Raw genomic sequence first — 25,824 nt, forward strand, 5'->3', positions numbered from 1 at the left:
GCTAGCTAGCCTAGCTAAACTAACGTTACCGGCTTGCAATACAGGTGCACATTGATTTTGCAATTAATTAGCATGCGAATGACTAGTCATATTTTCTATAAAATCAAAGACTAGGATTGTTGTGGCAGAGTAAGATTAATCGCATCCAAAATTGCGTAGCTATCTATCCCAACCACTCTGGAAAATCAATTTGTCAGCATTTTAAAACATTTTTGCTCTTTTACTCTTGAAAACGTAATACATGAATATATTGTGAATATCATTTAATCTGACAAAATGGATGACTTTAAGATCTTTATTGTTCTGTTTTGGACACATTAGTCGTTAGGTAGTATATAGTTGTTTGCATCCATGGACAGGTTCCAGTCCGCTGTATGGTCTTAACATTTGCATTGGTAAATGTTCTGCAATCTCACTGAACACCCGGTCTGACAGAAACTTGTAGTTAAAGTATCACGGCTTCAGAGACCATCTGCATATAACCTTAACCACTAGCCAAAAACCTTTAAATGATATCTTTACTTCCACCCAGATATAGTTGCATGCATTCTTCATCAGTTACCATGAATAGTGACTAATGTGAAAGGTCTTGACAGAGGTACATATGATGGATAGACCTTCATAGTGTAATGACTAACTGAAAATGAGAGAGACAACACAGTGAAACAATTCAAATACTCTGAGTAACAAGTTCCCTTACGGCTAGCTCTCTTAAATCTAGAAAGGTCCTAGTAGTGGACTGACACAAAAAACATTAAATTAGCTTCCTATCTTAATGAAATGACATGCAAATAGATATAAACATAAGTTAACAGTGAGAAAAGTTAAGTGTGTGAACTGGCTATGGGACTTCATTCCACCCTCTTCTTATTGACTATATAGGGAATAGGGTGTAATTTCAGACACAGCCTAGGTTTGAAATAGCCTGTCATGACTGAATAACAATAGTCAATTGAACAAAATCCCCAAACAGGGTAATCACACATTAAGATGCTGCTGACTGCTGGTATACGCAGGTTGGCGAATAATAAATCACCACAGTAGAACAAAAGGAGATGAAAAAAAATAATTTAGGACTTGAAGAAGTGCAATAGAAAATCAGTAGTACAGTATTATTAGGTACTCGATGAGAACACTTGTGTGTCTCTTTGGCATAGAAAAAAATATAGAAATAGACATCCTAGAAGGGGCATAAAGCCTCTGATGGCAATTTAAATGCTATTTCTAGGTGGTGTAGTGTGACAAAGCGTATCCTGAGAGATTCTGTGGAACAACAGGAAATGGACTGGAACTTTAGGTGAGAGACAAAAAAATAATAATTTGTGTCTGCTGGGCTCCGATTGGTGAAGCCTGCTGTCACTTGTGGACGCAGGCCAATGGGGTGTCGTCTTAGGCTATGAGGAGGCGGTGCACTTGCTGCAGGTGTTGTTGTGATAGGACAAGACGGTGCACCTGCTCCTGGCCCTTGGCACACGGGATGGCCACGCGGCCTACAAACACCGTGCCTCCCTGCTTCTCCTCCTTCGCCTGAGAAGACAGGAGGACGAGTAAAGAGGATGTCAAAGAACAACAAATACAGGTTGATGCATCCACCAGATATCTGTTGCATTGAGATATATTCCTAGTATTTGTTTGAGTGCCAACTAAGACAGTCTGTGATGTCCATGTGCGTATTACCTTGACGAAAGAGGAAATGGGAAAGGTGGCAAAGTCAGAGGAGACCTTTGCCCCAGGCTGCTGAGAAACCACATGCTCTGCCACTTCACCCTGAGAGAGAGACTTGATGTTATGTCCATTTCCATGAAAAACTGAGATTAGTGGACAAAATCTGAGGTGAAGATAAATACTATGACTATTACTAGGGGTTGATAATATAAATTCAAGCCACCTTCAGTTTGTCCAGGGCGTCACTCAGGCTCTGCAGCCGAGCTGTCTGGTCCAAGAGCTGAGCACTAGCACTCACTGTAGAAGAGAAAGACATTAGTTCTTTATCTATGTACCAACTCAAATAGACACATAGTGCCTTTAAGTAAGTATTCACACCCATTGACTCCTTCCACATTTAGTTTTTACAGCCTGAATTTAAAATGGATTACATTTGAGTTGTTGTGTCACTGGCCTATGCACAATACCCCATTAATGTCAAAGTGGAATTAATTATTATTTACACTTTGGATGGTGTATCAATACACCCAGTCACTACAAAGATACAGGCGTCCTTCCTAACTCAGTTGCCAGAGAGGAAGGAAACAGCTAAGGGATTTCACCATGAGGCCAATGGTGACTTTAAAACAGTTACATAGTTTAATGGTTGTGATAGAAGAAAACTGAGGATGGATCAACAACATTGTAGTTACTCCACAATACTAACCTAAATGACAGAGTGAAAAGGAAGCATGTACAGAATAAAAATATTCCAAAACATGCATCCTGTTTGCAATAAAGCACTAAAGTAATACTGCAAAGTAATTCACTTCATGTCCTGAATAATCGCTGCCAAAGGAGATTTAAATGTATTGACTCAGGGCGGCTAAACTTATCTGATTGAGAGTTTATTATTTTTCATAAATGTTTAACAAAATGATAGGATTCTTCTTCCAGTTTGACCAAGTATTCTCTGTAGATCGTTGATAAGAAATGACAATGAAATGCATTTTAATCCCACTTTGTAACAACCAAATGTGAAAAAAGTTGAGGGATGTGAATACTTTACCTAAACACACATAATATAAACTATGCTACACACTCACAAAACCCTTCACACACACACACACACACACACACACACACACACACACACACACACCAGGGCACGGTTTCCCAATAGCGACAGAATTTAGGCTTACGAGTGTTTTAACGATGCATCTTTCCTACAACGGCCAAAGATGTAACATGTTTCCCAGAACACCACGGCAGAGAGAACGTTCGCTAAGCGCATCATTGAGGCATAGTGTCGATACTGATAGGATCGAAAGAAATGCAGTACTGCTGTCAGATCAGCCATCTCCATTCAAATCTTACCTTAACATTAGAATTATTTCACAATACTGACGACGGATCAGCTCCTAGAAAGAAATGATCACCTACGGCTGCAAATATTGAGGCAGCTGATTCTAATGCTTAACCTCTAGGGGCTAGGGGGCAGTATTTTCACAGCCGGATAAAAAACGTACCCAATTTAAAACAGGTTACTACTCTGGCCCAGAAAATAGAATATGCATATTAGTAGATTTGGATAGAAAACACTCTGAAGTTTCTAAAACTGTTTAAATGGTGTCTCTAAGTATAACAGAACTCATATGGCAGGCAAAAACCTGAGAAAAAATACAAGCAGGAAATTAAAATCTTGTGGCTGTACTATTTTCGAGTCATTGCCAATAAAACACACAGTGACAAAGGATTCATTTTGCACTTCCTATGGCTTCCACTAGATGTCAACAGTCTTTATAAAGTTGTTTGAAGCGTCTATGATGAACAGAGACCGGATGAGAAGGAAGGGAAGTTGATGTCAATGGGATGTCGTCACTTCATTATTGCGCGTTCATGTGAGATGAGACCTTGTATTCCAAACGTTTTTCAAGACACAGGAAAGGTCCGGTTCAAATATTACTGATGTTTCACGTTAAAAATGGCCCTAAAGATTGATGCTAAACAATGTTTGACATGTTTGAACGAACGCAAATAGATTTTTTGGGGACTTTTCGTCGTGACTTTTCCCTCCCGCGCCCTACATTTTGAGTAGCCTACTGAACGCGCTAACAACACGGAACAACATGGAGTTATTTGGACATAAATTATGAACTTCATCGAAAAAAAACAACATTTGTTGTGGACCTGGGATTCCTGGAAGTGCCTTCTGATGAAGATTATTAAAGGTAAGGGACTATTTCTAATTATTGATATTTTTGTGAGCAGAGTACTCAGATTATTGCAAAGTGTGCTTTCCAAGTAAATTTATTTTGAAATCTGTCAATGCGGTTGCATTCAGGAGGTGTTAATCTATAATTCTTTGAATAACAGTTTAATACTTTAACCACGTTTTATAATGAGTATTTTTTGTAAATTCACTGGCAGTTTTGGGGGAGACATTTTCTCAACGACACGCGCCGATGTAAAATGCTGTTTTTGGATATAAATATGAACTTGATAGAACACAAAATGCATGTATTGTCTAACATAATGTCCTAGGAGTGTCATCTGATGAAGATTGTCAAAGGTTAGTGCATAATTTTTGTTGGTTTTCTGCTTTTGGTGACACCTGTCCTTGAATTGAAAATGGCTGTGTGTACTTTTTTGGCTATGTACTCTCCTAACATAATCTAACTTTATGCTTTCGCCGTAAAGCCTCTTTGAAATCGGACAATGTGGTTCAATTAAGGAGATGTTTATCTTTCAAATGGTGTAAAATAGTTGATTGTTTGAGAAATTGAAATTATTCGATTTTTGCTGTTTTTAAATTTCGCGCCATCCTAGCAATCCCGTCAGTGTGATTCTATCCCCAATGACCTAAATCAAGATTTGCACATTGTTAAACATCATGGAATATATTGAGGCAAAAAGTACAGACAACCTTTTTATTTTACTTGTTTGTAACAATTGCAAAGACATTGTCAACTTTGTACTTGTAGTCAACTTGGTTCTGAAGTTATCAGCGGTCACAGAGAGATGGATAATCCTCATGATTCTGTGTTCAGCAGAGATCTTCTGCCTCACAAGGGCAAAAAAGGCATCTAACGACATACTGAGCTGTTCTGCGAGTGGTCTGAGGCAGTCGTTAAATAACAAGCTTTTTCAAGTGCAACTTTAGTAACAATGGTTTTGAGAAACAGCTCTGAGATTTAACGATGCTCCTACGGAGGTTCTAACCATGAACATAGCCTTAAGATGCTTTTGGGAAACTGGGCCCTGGTGTAGTCCGGTCACACACAAACACACATCCCTCCCAGTCACCTGGTGTCTTCCTGTCACACAAACACACATCCCTCCCAGTCACCTGGTGTCTTCCTGTCACACAAACACACATCCCTCCCAGTCACCTGGTGTCTTCCTGTCACACAAACACACATCCCTCCCAGTCACCTGGTGTCTTCCTGTCACACAAACACACATCCCTCCCAGTCACCTGGTGTCTTCCTGTCACACAAACACACATCCCTCCCAGTCACCTGGTGTCTTCCTGTCACACAAACACACATCCCTCTCAGTCACCTGGTGTCTTCCTGTCACACAAACACACATCCCTTCCAGTCACCTAGTGTCTTCCTGTCACACAAACACACATCCCTCCGTCACCTGGTGTCTTCCCGGTGATGTCGACCACTTTAACTGTGGCGGTCATCTTGAGCAGGGTCCCCAGGAGCTGCTCCGTCTTCCTGTAGAGAGCCCCTTGGAGAGGCCCCTCAGCAGGGGGAGAGGAGGAAGAGGTGGCCTCTCTCAGGTGTAACTTGGGGACGTGGAGGGGAGGGAGAGAGGCTAACTGGGCTCTCATCTTCTCTGCCTGTAGGAGAGACAAGATACACAGAGAGTTATCAATAGAGACAGGTACACAGTCGGTTAACTACAGCAAGAAATATACAAATATCAACTACTAATGATAATGTATCCCATGACAACTGGACTATTTAACGAACCACATACAACACAGACGGACAGTGATCTGGAATCAAGAAAGAATTGATCCATATTTTCATTAGGACTGAATAGAGAGACGATGAGACTTAAAGTAACAGACCTTGAGTCTGTTGTTCTCGTTCTTCAGGTGTTTGATACCCAGTCTCTGAGCCTCCACCTGCTGACGGAGGAGAGGGGAGTCCACCACCTGCATGGTCCCAGACAGACCCCCTGCTCCTGGGGCAAGAGCGGCTGGAGAGAGGGATGGGGAGGGGGAATAGAGGGGGAAAGAAGGAATTGAGAAAGAAAATGAAACCTTGTGAGATAAAAAAGGTAAAAGAACAACAAAACACTATAAAAATATTAGGAATATGTATAGTATGAATGACGTGCGAGGTATAAGAGGTGGCGTGTACTAAGGTGAGGGATCAGACGACTCAGGAGCCTCACCTCCGGCGGATCCCGTGACGATGGAGGCGATGCCCGATGCAGGCGGGGCCCTGAGGCCCTCAATGGTGCTCTTTGATTGGCTGGAGAGACGCTGCTTCAGCTCCGCCTTCTCTGCCTCCAGCTGGTCGATGTCTGCCTGCAGGGCGTCCATGGTCTCCTCAAACTCCCTGTGTGTGTGTGTGTGTGTGTGGGGAGGGGGGGTTAAACAAAAACAACCCTTAGTCTCACTGGAGATCTGAGGGTTTGACAGGTCTAACAATATGGTGATCGCACCACCCAGCCCTCTGATAGGCTAGAGGAAATCTCACACCTGTCCAATCCTCTTCCGTCTACTCTTTACAGACAGTCCAGAACGCTATAGACTCTGTATTGAATACCTAAGAGACAGTGTTGGACATATGCACATCTTTACTGCACATTCTATAACAATAACGTCCTACTTTCCAAACAGTTCAACAACCCCTTCCCGTCTTACTTCTCTTTCTTCTTGAGCAGGGCCAAGGTCTCATCCAGTTTGGTCTGGATCTTCTCCACACGTTCGTCTGCGTCTTTAGTCGACGTGTCCAGCTTCTTCTCCAGGAGACTGAGTCGGACGTGGGCCTCACTCATTTCCTCTCCCTGGGTAGAGAGGAGGGAGGGAGACAGGAGGGAGGTGAGTTGAGTGCATGTGGAGAAAAATGTGTGAATGTGTATAAGAATAAGAGGGATGATAATGACTATGGTGTGGTATATGTGTGTAAGAACAAAGAGAGAGAGACATGTCCCTACCTTGATCTTAAGTGACTTCTTGAGCTCCTTGATGACAGTGTCTCTGTCTTCCAGTTTGACTCCCAGGCCCTCTGCATCAGTGATCTCTGCCCTGAGGGCTGCTGCACGAGCCTCTACTGGGGGAGCCTGGAGGAGGGAGGGAGGGTGGAGAGAGGTATGGAGGAGAGAGGTATGGAGGAGAGAAGTATGGAGGAGAGAAGTATGGAGGAGAGAGGTGGAGGGAGGGATAGAGGTGGAGGGAGGGATGGAGGTGGAGGAGAGAGGTAGAGGGAGTGTGATGGGAGAAACAGGTAAGAGGGGAGAGTGAGAGAATGTCAATGTCATGAAATATACCGTAATTTCCAGACTATAAGCCGCTACTTTTTTCCCAGGCTTTGAACCTCGCGGCTTAAACAATAACGCGACTAATATATGGATTTTTCCCGCTTTCAATTTTATTTTCTACAAAAAAACACATTCTGTGACGTGCTCAGTTTTTTGGCGGCATGAAGCTTTCATTAGACCAATGAAATTGCCGAATGGGTTAAGGTCAAACAACTATTTTTGTTTACTGTTTAGATTAAATCGAGCGCTCTCAAACTTCCCATCATTCTGATTACGGTAGTCATTTTGTCATCCTGATTCCTGGGGGTACAACAAAGTATTTGCAGCCACTCGACATCAGTGTAAATCGTGCATTTAAGGTGGCGCTCCGTGTTCAGCGGGAGGCTTGGATGACAAGTGGGGAGAAATCCTTCACTAAAACGGGCCGCATGCGAAGAGCAACTTATGGTCAAGTCTGCCAGTGGGTCCAGACAGCGTGGAGCATTGTCAAAATCCACTATCATCAACGGGTTTCGAAACGCTGGACTGCTGCGTGTTGAAGAGGGCTCAGCGGGGGATTTGCCTCCGGATGAAAGTGACGAGAGCGACAATGAAAACGATCCAATATCGGATGAAGCAATTCTGAGGCTATTCAACTCCGACACCGAAGGAGATGGTTTCAGTGCACAGGAGGAGGAAGATGGTGGCCAATGACTTTCTTGGTAGGCTACTGTTTACTGCTAATTTTGTATTTTTTGTTACAAGCCGTGTTTCGTTAAAGCCTATTTATTTTTGTTACAAGCCGTGTTTCGTTAAAGCCTGTGTAAAGTTCATTTGTTTCAATGTACCGGTAGGCACCTGCGGCTTATAGACATGTGCGGCTTATTTATGTTCAAAATAATATATTTTTTTTAATTCAGTGGGTGCGGCTTATATTCAGGTGCGCTTAATAGTCAGGAAATTACGGTACTAGGGTTTATTTCATGACATGTTCCAGATGTAATAGATAGTTTTGAACGGCTGGTAAAGGAGGAATTCCGTCTCCAGCCATAGCCCCCCCAGTCTCATACCCCCCAGGGAGAAGGTCCTTTTGTAGTATCTAACTCCAAACTGATACGATGCCTCATCTAATAGAGCTGCTATATGGAGATCTCTATCTGTACCTTTCCCTGTGGTCTCTCAGCATCATACTCTCCCTCCTGCATGGCAGTGGCCATCTTGTTCATGGTGGAGATGACAGCGCTGCAGGACTGACGCAGACACTCATGGGGGTTTAGACCTTGGGACCCATACACCTGGAGAAGGAGGGTTACCAGAGAGATGGAGTGAAGAGAGAGAAAGAGGGAGAAAGAATATTAACAGAGAGGACCAACTCTTCATCAATATACCTAACATATAAGGACATTTGTCATTAATACACTATAGATACAAAAGTATGTGGACACCCCTTCAAATGAGTGGATTTCGCTATTTCAGCCACACCCCTTGCTGACAGGTGTATAAAATCGAGCGCACCGCCATGCAATCTCCATAGACAAACAAACTTTGGCAGTAGAACGGCCTTACTGAAGAGCTCAATGACTTTCAGTGTGGTACTATCATAGGATGCCACATTTCAAACAAGTCAGTTCATCAACCTGCTAGAGCTGACCTTGTCAACTCTAGGTGCTGTTATTGTGAAGTGGGAACATCTAGGAGCAACAATGACTCAGCTGTGATGTGGTAGGCCACACAAGCTCACAGAACAGGACCACCGAGTGCTGAAGCAAGTAGCACATAACAATTGTCTGTCTTTGGTTGCAACACTCACTATCGAGTTCCAATCTGCCTCTGGAAGCAACTTCAGCACAATAACTGTTTGTCGGGAGCTTCATGAAATGGGTTTCCATGGCCGAGCAGCCACACAAAGCCTAAGATTTCTTGGCATTGCACATGGTGTTGGCTGGAGTGGTGTAAAGCTCACAGCCATTGGACTCTGGAGCAGTGGAAACGCGTTCTCTGGAGTGATGAATCACGCTTCACCATCTGGCAGTCCAACGGACAAACCTAAGTTTGGCGGATGCCAGGAGAACGCTACCTGCCCCAATGCATAGTGCCAATTAGGCTTGAATGTCGGGAACCCGGTTACTGAGATTTACCGGCCAAAACTACTCCCTTTTCCTGGGATAAATAACTGGGAGAAACGAGTAAATTATAATAAATAATTTATATGAACAGCATGATGTGAAATGGAACTGTTAAAACCTCTACACTACAGGATCGGTGTCCCCCCCACAGGACGATTGAGCTAACGGGCGCTAATGTGATTAGCGTGACATTGTAAGTAACAAGAACATTTCCCAGTACATAGACATGTCTTATATGGGCAGAAAGCTTTAATTCTTGTTAATCTAACTGCACTGTCCAATTTACAGCAGATATTACAGTGAAAAAAATACCATGCTATTGTTTGAGGAGAGTGCACAGTTATAAACTGGAAGATGTATCAATAAACCAATTAGGCACATTTGGGCAGACTTGATACAACATTTTGAACATTAATGCAATGGTTTATTGGATCAGTGTAAAACTTTGCACATACACTGCTGCCATCTAGTGGCCAAAATTGCACCTAAACTGCAATAATACATTCTGGCCTTTCTCTTGAATTTAAAAGATGCATTTTTTTTCGTGTTTTCTTCTTTGTATTATCTTTTACCAGATCTAATGTGTTATATTCTCCTACATTACTCTCAAATTTCCACAAACTTCAGTGTTTCCTTTCAAATGGTATCAAGAATATGCATATCCTTGCTTCAGGGCCTGAGCTACAGGCAGTTCGATTTGGGTATGTCATTTTAGGCGAAAAGAAAAGAAAGAGTCAGATCCTTACCTACGACCTCTGCATGACGAATCAACGCTCAGGGTGGGGACAGACCATCTCAGTACGGCGCGCAGTACACAATGCATGCAGACCTACAGTATCATCTCATCATGTAACTTACTTTCTTGTGACAGGTAGGCCTACATTTGCTGCAGCATAGCCTATGCTACAATAACAAAGACCGAATAGCGTCTATCTCCATCTGGCTTTTGGGGGTCACCTTGTTTTTTCAAATTACAGCACTCAAATATCTTTTCTTTAAAATCAGTGCACACGCGAGCACTCTCTCGCAGTCTCTCTCTCTCTCTCTCTCGCTCCATCAACTCCATTTAAATTACATCCAAAATAGAGAATCCTGTTCTAGATTGACATATAGCCCTATATATAGATGCCCTAGTCTACCTCTTTCAGGTAATAAATTCAAGGCAGCATTAGCCTTATATTTAGCTAATTAATCTTGGGTTATGCATAATAAGCTTCTTTTAAAAAACTAATTGTGCAGGCTACTTTTATGTCCGTTTTAGATTATGGTGATATTATCTATATGCATGCATCGGCAAACACATTAAAACCACTGGATGCTATTTACCATTGTGCACTCAGGTTTATCACGGGTGATAGTTACAAAACTCATCACTGTATCCTTTATCAACATGTGGGTTGGGCCTCTCTATCTGTGAGGCGAGAGCAACATGCTCTCTTGTTTATTTATAAAGTGCTTCTTTTAAAACTACCTCCATATATATCATCATTAATTTCCACTAGATATACAAATTTTAAAACCAGATCACAGATGTGGATTACATTAGAGACTCCTGCGGTCTCCACAGAGTTGGGTAGGACTGCCTTTAGTTCCTTTGCGCCTTATTTATGGAACAAACTGCAGATCCAACTTAAGTTAGACACTTTGGTGTCCCTTGCCCATTTTAAAAATGTTATGGAGGATCAATATGATGTTATCTGTGATTGTTTCTGTTGAATTGTGTCTTTGTTTTGTATGTTTGAAATGTTCTTGTCTGTATGCCTAAAACTGTATATGTCAACATGTTTACACAGGGCACAGCCGTAAAAGAGATCCAGGTCTCAGTCTGTTTTCCCTGTTAAAATAAAGATTAAAAAAATAAATAATAAAAAAAACTTATAGCCTCGATTTCTTGCGCAATACACACGCACCTGTGCTAAAAAACCCTCCTTAGCTCTTGGAGTCCCATGCGGGAAAAGCTAGACTAGAACAGCTTGTTGGATATAATTTATTTAGCATTTCTTATACCAATAAGCCTATTTTGTTAGTAGATCTCAAGCCTATTGAATAAGGTGAAATTACACTGCTTTTATTGATATAAAACATTTGTTACATTGGATATTATTATTTATCTTTTGTAGCTCTTTTTTGCTAAATGTTAATTACAACAGCCAATAGAAAAATCAGTGTGTGTTTAGTTTGAAAGAAGAACGAACACGTGATGGCAGTAGGCTAGAGCAGTTATTTACTCAGACCCAGAACCATTCAAATCTTCGTGAAGAAAAGTGAAAGCCTTCTGCATCTAATTTTAGTCCTATATTATTCAAGGACGTCATTAGAATGATGAAGGACAACAAAACATATTTCATTTAACTGTTGAAAGCGAGGAAGGAATGAAGCAACAAGAGAGAGAAAGAGGAGGTAGGCTTATAACATTGAGGGGAAATATTATGGTATATACATACACACACGTCAGCCTACGAATTACATTTACATTTACATTTAAGTCATTTAGCAGACGCTCTTATCCAGAGCGACTTACAAATTATCGAATAGGCACAATTATATTTCAAAATTAAAATCAAATTCACTAGCCTGTACTTGTAACTTTGTAGGCCGCATGCGTGGGACCAGAATCGCATGTTCTCTTCTGATTTATCATAGTTTGAATGAAGTCCATAATTCCAGTCCATATAATACATTACAGTAATACAGTCCACCGTCAAAAAGATTAGCTTCCTGGAGCTAGTTTCATTTATTTACTCAAGAGAGCATATAGCTAGGTATATCTATGGGCTTTTCTGTTTTTCTGTCGCGTGTAATGTGCAGTGGCCTATACCCCCCCAACCCCTCTTTTTACGCTGCTGCTACTCTCTGTTTATCATATATGCATGGTCACTTTAACTATACATTCATGTACGCCCCGCAACAAATGTTCCAATATCTAGTGGAAAGCCTTCCCAGAAGAGTGGAGGCTGTTATAGCAGCAAAGGGGGGGACCAACTCTATATTAACGCCCGTGATTTTGGAATGAGATGTTAGATGAGCAGGTGTCCACATACTTTTGGTCATGTAGTGTACATGTAGCCTATGGTTACTGTATTGTGTGACAGACAGGTCGTCCACATTGATCAAGAAGAATTAGCTCCGGGAGCTAACAAGTGTGTGCCGTATATAGTACCTGTTCAACAGCCTTGAAGGCCACGTCATCCAGTTTTAGAGCGTTGAGACCCTCCTGCTCCCCGAGAGGGGCGACCATCTGCGCCCCCGCCGCAGCCACCTCCTGTAGCACGGCAACCACCCGCGTCAGCTGACGCCTGCAGTCCGTCAGCGTCTCCGACACCTGCCATTGGTCCACAGAGCTGTCAGTCACACATTCTCAGAGTATTTCCACCTCCACAAAGATGACAGTTGCATTACTGTAGTTTATGAGATAAGTGTAAACACTAGGCTCTGCGCTCCAAATCCCAGCCAATAGTCAAGGCCAGCTGGTGTTGTTAGCATAGGGCTAAGTGTGCCAGGTTACTTGATGGTCACAGCTAACATGTAGCGCTCTATCACATGCAACTACGTCAATGACTTGAAATTGGCTAATGTTCGCATGTATGGACCCACTGGGTTTGTGTTAGGCACAAGACCTACAAAATGTTGTTCATGCTGGGGCTCCAAAGATACTGTGAAACACTTAACAAGGCCAAGACTCTCCAACCTAAACATAAGGCCTAAGCATAGCGCTAGTCACATACCGGAGCTCCAAAAGACAGAGCAGCTGGCACCCCTGGTACATCGGTCCCTGGCATCCTGCGTCTGATCTTCTTACAGAACTGTTTGATGTCACTGCAGAAGGTAAATAACAGAGTTGGAAAATATATACACACACACAGTACCAGTCAACAGTTTGGACACACCTACTCATTGAAGGATTTTTCTTTATTTGTACTATTTTCTACATGGTAGAATGATAGTGAAGACATCAACATTTTTTATTTTATTTATTTCACCTTTATTTAACCAGGTAGGCAAGTTGAGAACAAGTTCTCATTTACAATTGCGACCTGGCGAATGATTAAAATGATTAAACACATATGGAATCATTTAGCAACCAAAAAAAAGTGTTACAAAAAAATCTCTCTATATTTTATATTTGAGATTCTTCAAAGTAGTCACCCTGATGACAGCTAGCCCTACTCTCCACAAATTTCTAGTTAACAAACTATAGTTTTGGCAAGTCGGTAAGAAACATCTACTTTGTGCATGACAAGTCATTTTTCCAACAATTGTTTACAGACAGATTATTTGACTTATAACTCACTGTATCACAATACCAGTGGTCAGAAATTTACATACACTAAGTTGACTGTACCTTTAAACAGATTGGAACATTTCAGAAAATGATGCCATGGCTTTAGAAGCTTCTGATAGGCTAATTGACATCATTTGAGTCAACTGGAGGTGTACCTGTGGATGTATTTCAAGGCCTACCTTCAAACTCAGTGCCTCTTTGCTTGACATAATGAGAAAAATCTAAAGAAATAAGCCAAGACATCAGAAAAACAATTGTAGACCTCCACAAGTCTGGTTCATCCTTGGGAGCAATTTCCAAACACCTTGAAGGTATCACATTCATCTGCACAAACAATAGTATGCAAGTATAAACACCATGGGACCACGCAGCCGTCATACCGCTCAGGAAGGAGACGCGTTCTGTCTCCTAGAGATGAATGTACTTTGGTGAGAAAAGTGCAGATCAATCCCAGAACAGTAGCAAAGGACCTTGTGAAGATGCTGGAGGAAATGGGTACAAAAGTGTCTATATCCATAGTAAAACGAGTCCTATATCAACATAACCTGAAAGGCCGCTCAGCAAGGAAGAAGCCACTACTCCAAAACCGCCATAAAAAAGCCAGACTACGGTTTGCAACTGCACATGGGGACAAAGATTGTACTTTGGAGAAATGTCCACTGGTCTGATGAAACAAAAATAGAACTGTTTGGCCATAACAACCATCGTTATGTTTGTAGGAAAAAGGGGTAGGCTTGCAAGCCGAAGAACACCATCCCAACCGTGAAGCACGGGGTGGCAGCATCATGTTGTGGGGGTGCTTTGCTGCATGAGGAACTGGTGCACTTCACAAAATAGATGGCATCATGAGGGAGGAAAATGATATGGATATATTGAAGCAACATCTCAAGACATCAGTCAGGAAGTTAAAGCTTGGTCGCAATTGGGTCTTCCAAATGGACAACAACCCCAAGCATACTTCCAAAGTTGTGGCAAAATGTCTTAAGGACAACAAAGGCAATGTATTGGAGTGGCCATCACAAAGCCCTGACCTCAATCCTATAGAAAATGTGTGGGCAGAACTGAAAAAGTGTGTGCGAGCAAGGAGGCCTACAAACCTGACTCAGTTACATCAACTCTGTCAGGAGGAATGGGCCAACACTCACCCAACTTATTGTGGGAAGCTTGTGGAAGTCTACCCGAAATGTTTGACCCAAGTTAAACAATTTAAAGGCAATGCTACCAAATAATAATTGAGTGTATGTAAACGTCTGACCCACTGGGAATGTGATGAAAGTAATAAAAGCTGAAATAAATCATTCTCTCTACTATTATTCTAAATAAATCATTCTCTCTACTAGACATTTCACATTCTTTAAATAAAGTGTTTATCCTAACTGACCTAAAACAGGGATTTTTTTTACTCAGATTAAATGTCAGAAATTGTGAGAAACTGAGTTTAAATGTATTTGTCTAAGGTATGTAAACTTCCAACTTCAACTGTATATGCCACCCCATCTGGTTTGTGCTTAGTGGGGCTATCATTTGTTTCCAGGTGAAGTTGGTTGAGAGAATGGCAAGAGTGTGCAAAGCTGTCATCAAGGCAAAGGGTGGCTACTTTGAAGAATCTCAAATATACAAATCAAAATATATTTTAACACCTTTTTTGGTTACTACATGATTCCATATGTGTTCTTTCATAGTTTGTCTTCACTATTATTCTACAATGTAGAAAATAGTAAAATTAAAGAAAACCCTGGAATGAGTATGCGTGTCTAAACTGGTGACTAGTACTGTATATTTTTGTATCATTTATTTCCTTGAGTTCCTTTGACCTTTGAAAATATTTACATGGCCTTGGTTGTTAAATAAACACACAGTGAAAATATTTACATGGCCTTGGTTGTTAAATAAACACACAGTGAAAATATTTACATGGCCTTGGTTGTTAAATAAACACACAGTGAAAATATTTACATGGCCTTGGTTGTTAAATAAACACACAGTGAAAATATTTACATGGCCTTGGTTGTTAAATAAACACACAGTGAAAATATTTACATGGCCTTGGTTGTTAAATAAACACAGTGAAAATATTTACATGGCCTTGGTTGTTAAATAAACACACAGTGAAAATATTTACATAGCCTTGGTTGTTAAATAAACGCACAGTAATTTATTCGACATACAGTAATGATTTTCAAATACAATGTTAATTGTTTTGTATGTTACTTTTTACAAACACATACGTCGCAAAGGTCTTAAAAGTCTGATTTATAGAATAGAAGAATACACATACAGCCATGTGACCTGTGGAGCGGTTGCCTCTTAAACATAAGCAGTAACACAAGCATGGTAAACTTCCTAGGTTGGAAGAAACAGCTATATCAGGGTATTCAACCAGTACCGTACATGGAAATAATAATATTAAATATAGTTATATCAGACCTGCACGTGGTGTCCAGGTCCTTCAGAAGGATGTTCAGAGCCAGCCCCTCCTGTCCCGGCTGCAGGAAAGCCCTGAGACGCACCACCTCAGCACTGATACAGTCCAACGCACTCTGGATGAACTACACACGGACAAATACAAAGAGACACAGAGAGAGAGAGAGAGAGCGAGAACGAGAGAGCGACAAACAGAGAACGAGAGCGACAGAGAGACAGTCAGTAGTGTAGGAAGGCCCTCAGCCCCCATACAATCCAACACCCTCTGAATGACCTAGAGGTCAGAGATCAAAAGGTCAAATTGAGTTTAGTTAGACAATGTTTGTTACTGAACTGAGAAAAGACTAGGGGCCTGTTAGAAATCTTGATTACCTCAAGGAAGGGAGATAAGGAAAAGACCTTAACAGGGCCTAGAGAGGTTTACTTTCTTCAGTAAAAAAGAGTTTTACCTTGATGTGATCAGCCAGCTGCACGGTGCAGTCTTCAGTCTGCTCAGCTAGGTGGATGCTGTACAGTTGCTGCAACATAAAACAGATTGGTACGTCAATCAAGGCCTCACACAATCTGGAGTTTTACTTATTCTTAACAAAATTGATGAGGCTTGTGTTTCATGTGTTTCATCAGTGTTGAGTTGACAGAGTCGGCACTGTCGAGAGTATAGCGTGTGGTCAAGTGTTTTCGTCTCTCCGTCAGGTGTGCCATCGAGTGCATATGAAGAGTGTGTGTGTGTGACCCCGTGCGTGGTACTAACCTGGTAGTACTTGATGGCCTTGGTGAGAGGCTCCACGTGTACGGTCTCATCCAGCTGGTCTTTGTGCAGCAGGTCAATGAAGAAGTCTAGGGAACGCTCATGGACACTCATCTCTGAGTAGAGAGTCCCCATCTGCGTATACACCTGCACACTGCAGCAGTTCAGAGCTCTAGGGGGAGAGCATATTTGATGGATGAAGTAAATGACACTACTCTGACAACAGCCACAGGCGAGCGAAAGCAGACTGTTGAATGAGCTGGTACTATCTTTTGAAAGTAACATAGGGTATGTCAGATATACAGTACACTTCCTCTTCCTAATTAAGGCAAAGTTATTCAGAATCTATAAGATAACTCCTTCATGGTTTTCCTTACTATTTAGTAGTGGCAGAGAGAGACGGACACACTTGGCCTTACTGTTGGTATTTGTGCAGCGTGGCCTGTAGCAGGGTGAGAGAGTAGACCAGTCCTGAGGCGAAGCTGAGCTGTTCTCCAGGTGGTCCTCTCATCTTCACCCCAGTCCTCTCCACGGGGTTACCGTTCAGATCAAACTTCTCCTGGGCCTGCTTACTGATCAACTCAGCCTAGAGGGAGGGGGGGGGGACATACATTTGGCATCTTGAAAACAGACAAATAAACAAGCAGACACACTCCTTGTTAAATGTTGAACCTGTTACTGTTCCATTCTCTCCCTGTACCTTGCAGATGAGTCTTGGTATGAGCAGCAGCACCAGGATACAGTCGTGGTCTCCTCCGTGACGCAGGAAAGAGTCGGGCATGAAGGATGTGAGGAGAGACACCTGTCTGTTGGCCTGGCCCACCTCCATCTTCCTCAGCTCCATCTCTATGGCCTGGAGACACACACACACATAATTTATCTGCAATAACAGCACACCTGTACATTTAACACTAAAATGCAATGCATGTTTCTCTGGGAACAAAAAGTACATCCGCAGACTGGTATGATGCGCCCAAAGTGTTGAATGGGACAGTTGGACCCCAAGCTGGGTCTTCACCAGAACCTGCTGCTCTGTGTTCCTTACCTTGGCGTAGGCCTTGGTCTCAGCGAACTTGATCTTGAAGTCAAACAGCTCAGCTGGTGGCTGCTGGACCTGCTCTGCGTTGGCATTCTGAGCACTGGTCAGTTCCTTGTTGGCATCCTAGACACACACACACACACACACACACACTTTAGATACAAACAACCAAAAGTAACCACTGTCACCTAACACCTTCCCCATTTTGCTTAAAAGGAATGTGTTCAGGAAGTTATTAAAACCCCAAAGTGTGACAAACAAGTTCACCTTTTCATTGTTTTAACTACTAAACATGCTTGTTAGTGTTTTTCAGTGTCATTTTTTGATTGCATGTTCTTTGACACTCCTCTGAAGTTGTGATTTCCAACCATACCTGCAGGCTGGCTGTGAGCTGGCGGTACCCAACTGCAGGCTGGCAGTGAGCTGGCGGTACCTACCTGCAGGCTGGCGGTACCTACCTGCAGGCTGGCGGTACCTACCTGCAGGCTGGCAGTGAGCTGGCGGTACCTACCTGCAGGCTAGCGGTACCTACCTGCAGGCTGGCGGTACATACCTGCAGGCTGGCAGTGAGCTGGCGGTACCTACCTGTAGGCTGGCAGTGAGCTGGCGGTACCTACCTGCAGGCTGGCAGTGAGCTGGCGGTACATACCTGCAGGCTGGCAGTGAGCTGGCGGTACATACCTGCAGGCTGGCAGTGAGCTGGCGGTACATACCTGCAGGCTGGCAGTGAGCTGGGGGTACATACCTGCAGGCTGGCGGTACATACCTGCAGGCTGGCAGTGAGCTGGCGGTACTTGTTGATGGTCTGCTGGTAGTCCGCTACAGTCTCCTGAGCAGCCTCCACTCTCTTCTGGGCCTCTCGCACCCTGGCCCCGTTCAGGTCCAACTGCTCCCTCAGCTCCATCTCTGTCTCTCGGCTGTTCTCCTGAAGCTCGTCATTCATCTCGTTGATCGCTTCCTGGAGGGGAGAAGTCAGGGTTGACGGGTTAAGGGTCAGAGCAGCTATAGTTGTGTAGTGACGAGTGGACAGGGGTTTAGATATAAAGTCATGCATAGACAGGGTTCAAACACAAAGGGTGTCTCTCCGTCTCTAAAACAGTCTCCTTGCCAATGCCGTGGACCCACATGAAGGGCAAACTGTTGACACAGAGTTGGTTATTCAAAACATACTAACAGAGTTGACTCAACAAATCGCTGACTACTCAAAGCATACAAAGTAACGGAGTTGACACGGATATCAAAGTTTACATTAAGGTAACAGGGTTGACATTAAGGTAACAGCGTTGACATTAAGGTAACAGCATTGACATTAAGGTAACAGCATTGACATTAAGGTAACAGCATTGACATTAAGGTAACAGCGTTGACATTAAGGTAACAGCGTTGACATTAAGGTAACAGCGTTGACATTAAGGTAACAGCATTGACATTAAGGTAACAGCATTGACATTAAGGTAACAGCATTGACATTAAGGTAACAGCATTGACATTAAGGTAACAGCATTGACATTAAGGTAACAGCATTGACAGGGGTATTGTTGATTGAACTCACCAGGTCAGTGACCGTCTCTCTCAGCTCTCTGACTTTCTCCTCTAGGTCCAGATTCCTCTCAGTTAGAGTCTCTACCATCTCCTCTGCCCCAAGAGCAGCATCCACCTAGGACACATAACACAGTTTAACCCTAACACCGAGGGCACCATCCACCTAGGACACATAACACAGTTTAACCCTAACACCGAGGGCACCATCCACCTAGGACACATAACACAGTTTAACCCTAACAGCATCCACCTATGACACATAACACAGTTTAACCTTAACACCATCCACCTAGGACATGCAGTACCAGTCAAAAGTTTGGACACACCTACTCATTCAAGGGTTTTTCTTTATTTTCCACATTGTAGAATAATAGTGAAGACATCAAAACTATGAAATAACACATATGGAATAATGTAGAAAACAAAAAAAAAGTGTTAAATCAAAATATATTTTAGATTCAAAGTAGCCACCCTTTGCCTTGATGACAGCTTTGAACACTCTTGGCATTCGCTCAACCAGCTTCATGAGGAATGCTTTTGCAACAGTTTTGAAGGAGTTCCCACATATGCTGAGCACTTGTTGGCTGCCTTTCCTGGCCTCTGCGGTCCAACTCATCCCAAACCATCTCAATTGGGTTGAGGTCAGGTGATTGTGGAGGCCAGGTCATCTGATGCAGCACTCCATCACTATCCTTCTTGGTCAGCTAAACAGTTGCTCTTAGCAAAAATGTGTTTGGAGCTACCTTTCTAGCTAATAGGCTATGTTAACAGTTTACACTTCCTTGTCCAATTAGATCCCGTGTGGCTCAGTTGGTAGAGCATGGCGCTTGCAACGCCAGGCATGTGGGTTCGATTCCCACGGGGAAACAATATAAAAATGTATGCACTCCCTACTGTAAGTCCCTCTGGATATGAGCGTCCGCTAAATGACTAAAATGTAAATAATAATGTGGGCAGGTCAAAATAATGAAAAACGATCTACCAAAACTATTCATTTAAAAATGTTGATTACTTCTCCTTGCCCTTATCATTCACCTGATAAGACATGAAATGTATTTTTTTTTGCTAAAGTATGATGAGGGTTCCTGGGTCGCCGGTATGCCTCGGTGGGGTTCCCTGAGCAAAAAAAAAGTTGAAGACCCCTGCTCTATATGAGCAACTGGCTAACCTGTTCACTGAGCTCATCCATGGTGGGCTGACTGACTGGCTAACCTGTTCACTGAGCTCATCCATGGTGGGCTGACTGACTGGCTAACCTGTTCACTGAGCTCATCCATGGTGGGCTGACTGACTGGCAAACCTGTTCACTGAGCTCATCCATGGTGGGCTGACTGACTGGCAAACATGTTCACTGAGCTCATCCATGGTGGGCTGACTGACTGGCAAACCTGTTCACTGAGCTCATCCATGGTGGGCTGACTGACTGGCAAACCTGTTCACTGAGCTCATCCATGGTGGGCTGACTGACTGGCAAACCTGTTCACTGAGCTCATCCATGGTGGGCTGACTGGCAAGTTAACCTGTTCACTGAGCTCATCCATGGTGGGCTGACTGACTGGCAAACCTGTTCAGAGCTCATCCATGGTGGGCTGACTGACTAGTTAACCTGTTCACTGAGCTCATCCATGGTGGGCTGACTGACTGGCTAACCTGTTCACTGAGCTCATCCATGGTGGGCTGACTGACTAGTTAACCTGTTCACTGAGCTCATCCATGGTGGGCTGACTGACTGGCTAACCTGTTCACTGAGCTCATCCATGGTGGGCTGACTGACTGGCTGAACGACCAACTGACATGTTCTTTGAGGTCACTGACTGACTCACGAACCGACTGTCTGGCTGGCTGACCTGTTCTTTGAGCTCGTTGATGGTGGCCTGGCTGACTGGTTGTCTAACTGACTGGCTGATGGACGGACTGGCTGACTGACACTATGGTTGACTGACATGTTCACTGACTGGCTGAATGACTGACTGACCTGATCTTTGAGCTTGTTGATGATGACCTTGCTGACTGACTGACCTGTTCTTTGAGCTCAATGATGGTGGCCTGTCAGACTGGCTGGCCTGTTCTTTGAGCTTGTTGATGGTAACCTAGCACCCCCCCCTGCTAACTGACTAACTGACAAACTGGTTGACTGACCTCCTTCAGCTCATCGATGGTGGCCTGGCTGACTGACCTGCTCCTTCAACTCATCGATGGTGGCCTCAGCCTGCTTCATCTCCTCCTGTAGTTTCTCCTTCTGGGTCCTCAGAGTCTCCAGCTCTCCATTCTTCTTCTCCATCTGCTTCTGCAGCTTCACGTGCTCCTGCTTCTCAGACGACGACAGGTCACGCATCCTGAGGGAGGGGAACAAATAGTTCTGTTAGAGATCAAACTAAAGGGAAACGTTTAAGGCTGGTTTCCAGACCCAGATCAAGTGCAGTCTTGCACTAGAAACCACTTCTAATGGAGATTCTCCACTGAGCAGGCTTTTTAGTCCAGGACTAGGCTTAATTTGTATCCAGGAAACTGCCCCAAGAAGTGACAGACAAATCATTTTGAGCAAATCCTGAAGGGAAAAGAAACCCCAGTGTACCCATACGGGGCACTAGATCTCAATGAAACATCATGTAACGGATGAGACAGTTTGTTCAAAATGTTTACTTTTCAAGAAATAAAACCATAACCCATTTTATTTTTAGTTTGAAGTACACGCACCTGACCAGAGCATCTTTCAACCTGCTGTTCTGCTCCTCCAGCTGCTTGACGTGGTAACTAGAGGCAGCTCCGTCGGAACCTGGAGAAGCAATAGAGTTAGGTTAGGTTTCAACTTTGCCAAGCAATACTGGATAAGTCCTTGTCAAATATATGATTGCTATATTTTATATATATATATATATATATATATAAAGACAGTGGGATCCGAAATTATTGACACCCTTGATAAAAATGAACAATAATGACTGTATAAAATAAATAATTTAAATACTGCGCTATAGTGTATGTAAAAAGTTATTGTTGAACAATATATATTTTTCTCAATAAAAAGGTAGGGACCAAAATTATTGACACCCCTAAAGATTATAAATAAAGTAGTCAAAAGTGTAGTATTTGGTCCCATATTCCTAGCACGGAATGACTACATCAAGCTTGTGACTCTACAAACTCGTTGGATGCATTTACATGTCGTTATGGTTGCATTTCAATTTATTTTGAGTCCAATAGAAATGAATGGTAAATAATGTATTGTGTCATTGGAGTCAGTTTTATCATAAGAATGTTTCTGAACACTGCTACATTAATGTGGATGCTACCATTACAGATAATCCTGAATGAATCGTGAAAAATTATGAGTGAGAAAGTTAGAGGGTTAAAGATCATACCCCCAAGACATGCTAACCTCTCACCATTACAATAACAGGGGAGGTTAGCATGTTTTGGGGGTATGATCTTTGACCCTCTGTATGGGATGAGATACCATAAAAAGAGCAGCCTTCTATAGCAACTCACTACTAGTGACCTCTAACCTTTTTCCTCAACCTCGTGTTTAATGATCTCCAGGTCCATGGTGAGTTCCTCCACCTTCTCCTTCAGCGACTCCACCTCCACCTGCAGGCTTTCTGACCGCTCCTCGGCCATCTCCTTGTCCAGGGTGGCCATCTCGATGGCGTCCGCCGTGTCTGACATCTCCTCCATATAGCGGTCCTTGGCCTCCAATGCCTCCCGGGCGTCCTGAGAGAGGAACATTAGTGTAAATCTCACATTTGTGTGAACAGAGTCAGACGAAATACGCAAAAAATCCAGAATGACAAGAGTGGACGTCATTAGCAATGTCAATCTAACCAAAGCTAAAACTAGGTACCCGACAACAGACTTCCATACCTGGTACAACATTACATAAGCGATTACCTTTTAATTATCCTAGGTTAATGACTACCGGTTTGTTACTTGAAGTCTTGCCAAGTACTCTGATTTAATAAGAGAAGTGGACAGAAACCCCAAAAGAAGCGTGAAGGTTCTGTACTCATTTCAAAAAGGTGACTACCATAGAGGTTAATCATTCATGTTTCTGGTGTGTACTGTACCTTCTTGGCCTCTTTGAGTTGTTTCTGCAGGTCAGTCTGCTGCTCCTGCATCTTGGTCTTCCACTCCTGGAGCTGCTCCAGCTGAATCTTGTGTTTCTCCAGCTCCTTCAGCTTGACCTGAATAATCATTGTAAATATGAATAAATAATAATACAAGTTATGACATATTTATTACGAGTGAGAAAGTTATCAAAAATGATCAATTTTAGATGTCTTTATATTTGTATAGCACAACTCATACAGAGACAGCCAGTCAATGTGCTGAATATAATAACAAGATAATAAATAGATGATTAAAGAGACAAAGACCTTGTCCTCCGCCCGCTTCATCTTTAGGGTCTCCAGCTTCTCCTCTAGGTCCTTCACCTGGCCACGCAGAGACTCCTCCTCCTGGGAAGACAGAGAGGTTAAGGTGAGAAGGTGAACACATCAGGGAAGACAGAGAGAGAAAGGGGGGAAGAACGAATAGGAAGGGATGGGGGGGGGGGGGGGGGGGGGCATTGAGAGAGGGGATAGTGGACATCTCAAAGCAACCAGAGACGTTAGAACCCACATTCCAAAAAAAACCTCAAAGCTCCAATACATGCTCCCACCACCAAGAACCTTGTCTGGAGTGAACTCCTTTACTCAGTAATATTAAACCAAAGAAACTCTGCCCTCTGTTGGCATGCAGGGGAAGTGCAGTGGTAGTGAGGCTGAGGAGTAACACCCTATGATCTCTGGATACGTCCCAAATGGCACCCTATTCCCTATTAAGCAGTGCACTATATAGGGAATAGGATGCCATTTGGGGCAATTTCAGTTTGTTAGTCAAACAACATGCCCAGACCAGATAAGCATGCGTTCAGATACTGTTACCCTACCTGCTTTGATGCAGGAGGCTCAGCCTGTTTACAACGACAACATGGATGGAACACAACAGTCAACAGACAACAAATGAGGAAACACAATGGATGGAGGTGATATCATGGTGGAGCTGGGCGATGCGGACAAAAAGACACAATCACGATAAACTGACTGAATCAATACAACAAATAAAATGATAGGTTTAGAATAATGTGCACCAGCTTCTGTTGTTACCCTTCAAACTACTACTGCTAATTTCAATGTTGTAGCCATCAACGGCCGACGGTCCATAAAGATGGAGGAATTCAGATTTGACATCATTGTTTTTAGCACCACCCACAGAGTTCTTAAACTACGGCGCGCGACATGGCTCAATGTGCCAGTAAATATATACATTTATTTTATTGCTGGCGTCTTAAAGCTTTGGGATCATGTACACGGTGCCAATGACCATACAAATAAATAGTAACGGAGAGCGATGAACAACACTGCAAACTTAGCAAAACAAGGAATGTGTGGTAAGTACATGGGGGCCGCCATCTTCATGCACTGTCGCCATTATCCCAACAATCACCCCATATTAGCAAACTTCACTTTTCTGTAGAATAGGCTAATTATTGTAATGAACGATGTCATCAAAACATCCTCAATAAGTGGTCTGTTTCGATAATTTTTTCGGTTTATCGTCTCAGATCTATATAAATGACATATCAGGCTGCAGGCTTTTGTTCCAGCCCAGTAGTAAACACATCCAACAACGTATCAATGTTATGATAATGGAGTGTTTTCTTTCTGTGCTAGACCAAAAAGCTCCCCAGAACCTAAGGTAATGATCTGATTGGCCACGGGGGGTTGTGGACTGACCTTGCTAGGGGTGGCGGGGGGTGGAGCTCCGGACGTGGCGGGGGTGCCGCTGGGCAGGGGGACGACAGGAGCCCCCAGCGCACCCTTGGAAGACAGGCTGCCCTCGCTGACATCCTCCCTGGACCGAGAGCTGGACAGCCCGATGGCCCGGGGAGCCTGGAGAGGTGGGAGGTAGAGAGAGGTGGGGGAGAGGGTGGCGGTAGAGAGAGGGTGGAGGTAGAGAGAGGTGGGGGGTGGAGGTAGAGAGAGGTGGGGGAGGTGGGAGAGGGTGGAGGCGGTAGAGAGGTGGGGGAGGGGGCAGAGGGTGGAGGTAAAGAGAGGTGGGGGAGGGGGGGAGGGTGGAGGTAGAGAGAGGCGGGGGAGGGGGGAGAGGGTGGAGGTAGAGAGAGGCGAAGAAAAGATAGAAAGAGAAAGGGGAGCGAGAGAGGAGAACAGGAAGAGGGAGAAATACAAGTTAAAACCATGTAAAAGAGAACTACATCTGTGAGACCGTACCATTACCTGTTAATCCCAATGACCATAAAAACCAGACTGCTCCCGGAACTGAACACAGAAACTTTCCACCCAGAGCCCAGGTGAACTCCGGTAAACCCGTATTTAAGTGAAACCTTCAGTGGTGAGCAAATACCACACCCAGTGCCATATAAGTCACCCTTTACTGTGCTGATCTGGCCTACTCTAAAAAGTAGCAACAGTGCACAAGGAACTGGCCAGGTGAACTGAACTGTCTGGAAAAGGGTGAACTCTGGTTTTAGAGG

General features: G+C 43.4%; 1 protein-coding gene and 1 long non-coding RNA gene across 12 annotated transcripts in view; both read right to left on the reverse strand.

Annotated features, from left to right (window-relative positions):
* Positions 1-281: 281 nt before the first annotated feature.
* LOC115194589 (dynactin subunit 1) overlaps positions 282-25,824 on the reverse strand; it is a 32,227-nt gene continuing 6,684 nt past the window's right edge. For 10 of the 11 annotated variants that reach the window (XM_029754417.1, XM_029754418.1, XM_029754421.1 and 7 more), the window contains 26 exons: positions 25,067-25,222; positions 24,220-24,243; positions 23,666-23,746; positions 23,357-23,473; positions 22,799-23,003; positions 21,990-22,068; positions 21,469-21,628; positions 19,303-19,407; positions 18,517-18,708; positions 17,757-17,873; positions 17,412-17,564; positions 17,131-17,297; positions 16,715-16,883; positions 16,413-16,481; positions 15,967-16,088; positions 12,983-13,073; positions 12,418-12,579; positions 8,295-8,426; positions 6,829-6,954; positions 6,536-6,678; positions 6,061-6,227; positions 5,732-5,862; positions 5,293-5,497; positions 1,889-1,962; positions 1,678-1,767; positions 282-1,527 (listed from right to left, as the gene is read on the reverse strand). In XM_029754417.1, coding sequence (XP_029610277.1) covers positions 1,390-1,527; positions 1,678-1,767; positions 1,889-1,962; positions 5,293-5,497; positions 5,732-5,862; positions 6,061-6,227; positions 6,536-6,678; positions 6,829-6,954; positions 8,295-8,426; positions 12,418-12,579; positions 12,983-13,073; positions 15,967-16,088; positions 16,413-16,481; positions 16,715-16,883; positions 17,131-17,297; positions 17,412-17,564; positions 17,757-17,873; positions 18,517-18,708; positions 19,303-19,407; positions 21,469-21,628; positions 21,990-22,068; positions 22,799-23,003; positions 23,357-23,473; positions 23,666-23,746; positions 24,220-24,243; positions 25,067-25,222 — 3,375 coding nt within the window. In that variant the 3' untranslated portion in view covers positions 282-1,389. The remainder of the gene's footprint in view (positions 1,528-1,677; positions 1,768-1,888; positions 1,963-5,292; positions 5,498-5,731; positions 5,863-6,060; positions 6,228-6,535; positions 6,679-6,828; positions 6,955-8,294; positions 8,427-12,417; positions 12,580-12,982; positions 13,074-15,966; positions 16,089-16,412; positions 16,482-16,714; positions 16,884-17,130; positions 17,298-17,411; positions 17,565-17,756; positions 17,874-18,516; positions 18,709-19,302; positions 19,408-21,468; positions 21,629-21,989; positions 22,069-22,798; positions 23,004-23,356; positions 23,474-23,665; positions 23,747-24,219; positions 24,244-25,066; positions 25,223-25,824) is intronic. The other variant, XM_029754414.1, reaches the window with a different exon arrangement.
* LOC115194619 (uncharacterized) lies at positions 20,348-21,434 on the reverse strand. The gene is made up of 2 exons (XR_003878417.1): positions 21,031-21,434; positions 20,348-20,460 (listed from the first exon to the last, which is right to left on the reverse strand). It is a non-coding gene; the product is annotated as an uncharacterized LOC115194619 (long non-coding RNA).

Source organism: Salmo trutta, chromosome 5 (assembly GCF_901001165.1).
Source record: "Salmo trutta chromosome 5, fSalTru1.1, whole genome shotgun sequence".
Classification (NCBI taxonomy): Eukaryota; Metazoa; Chordata; class Actinopteri; order Salmoniformes; family Salmonidae; genus Salmo; species Salmo trutta.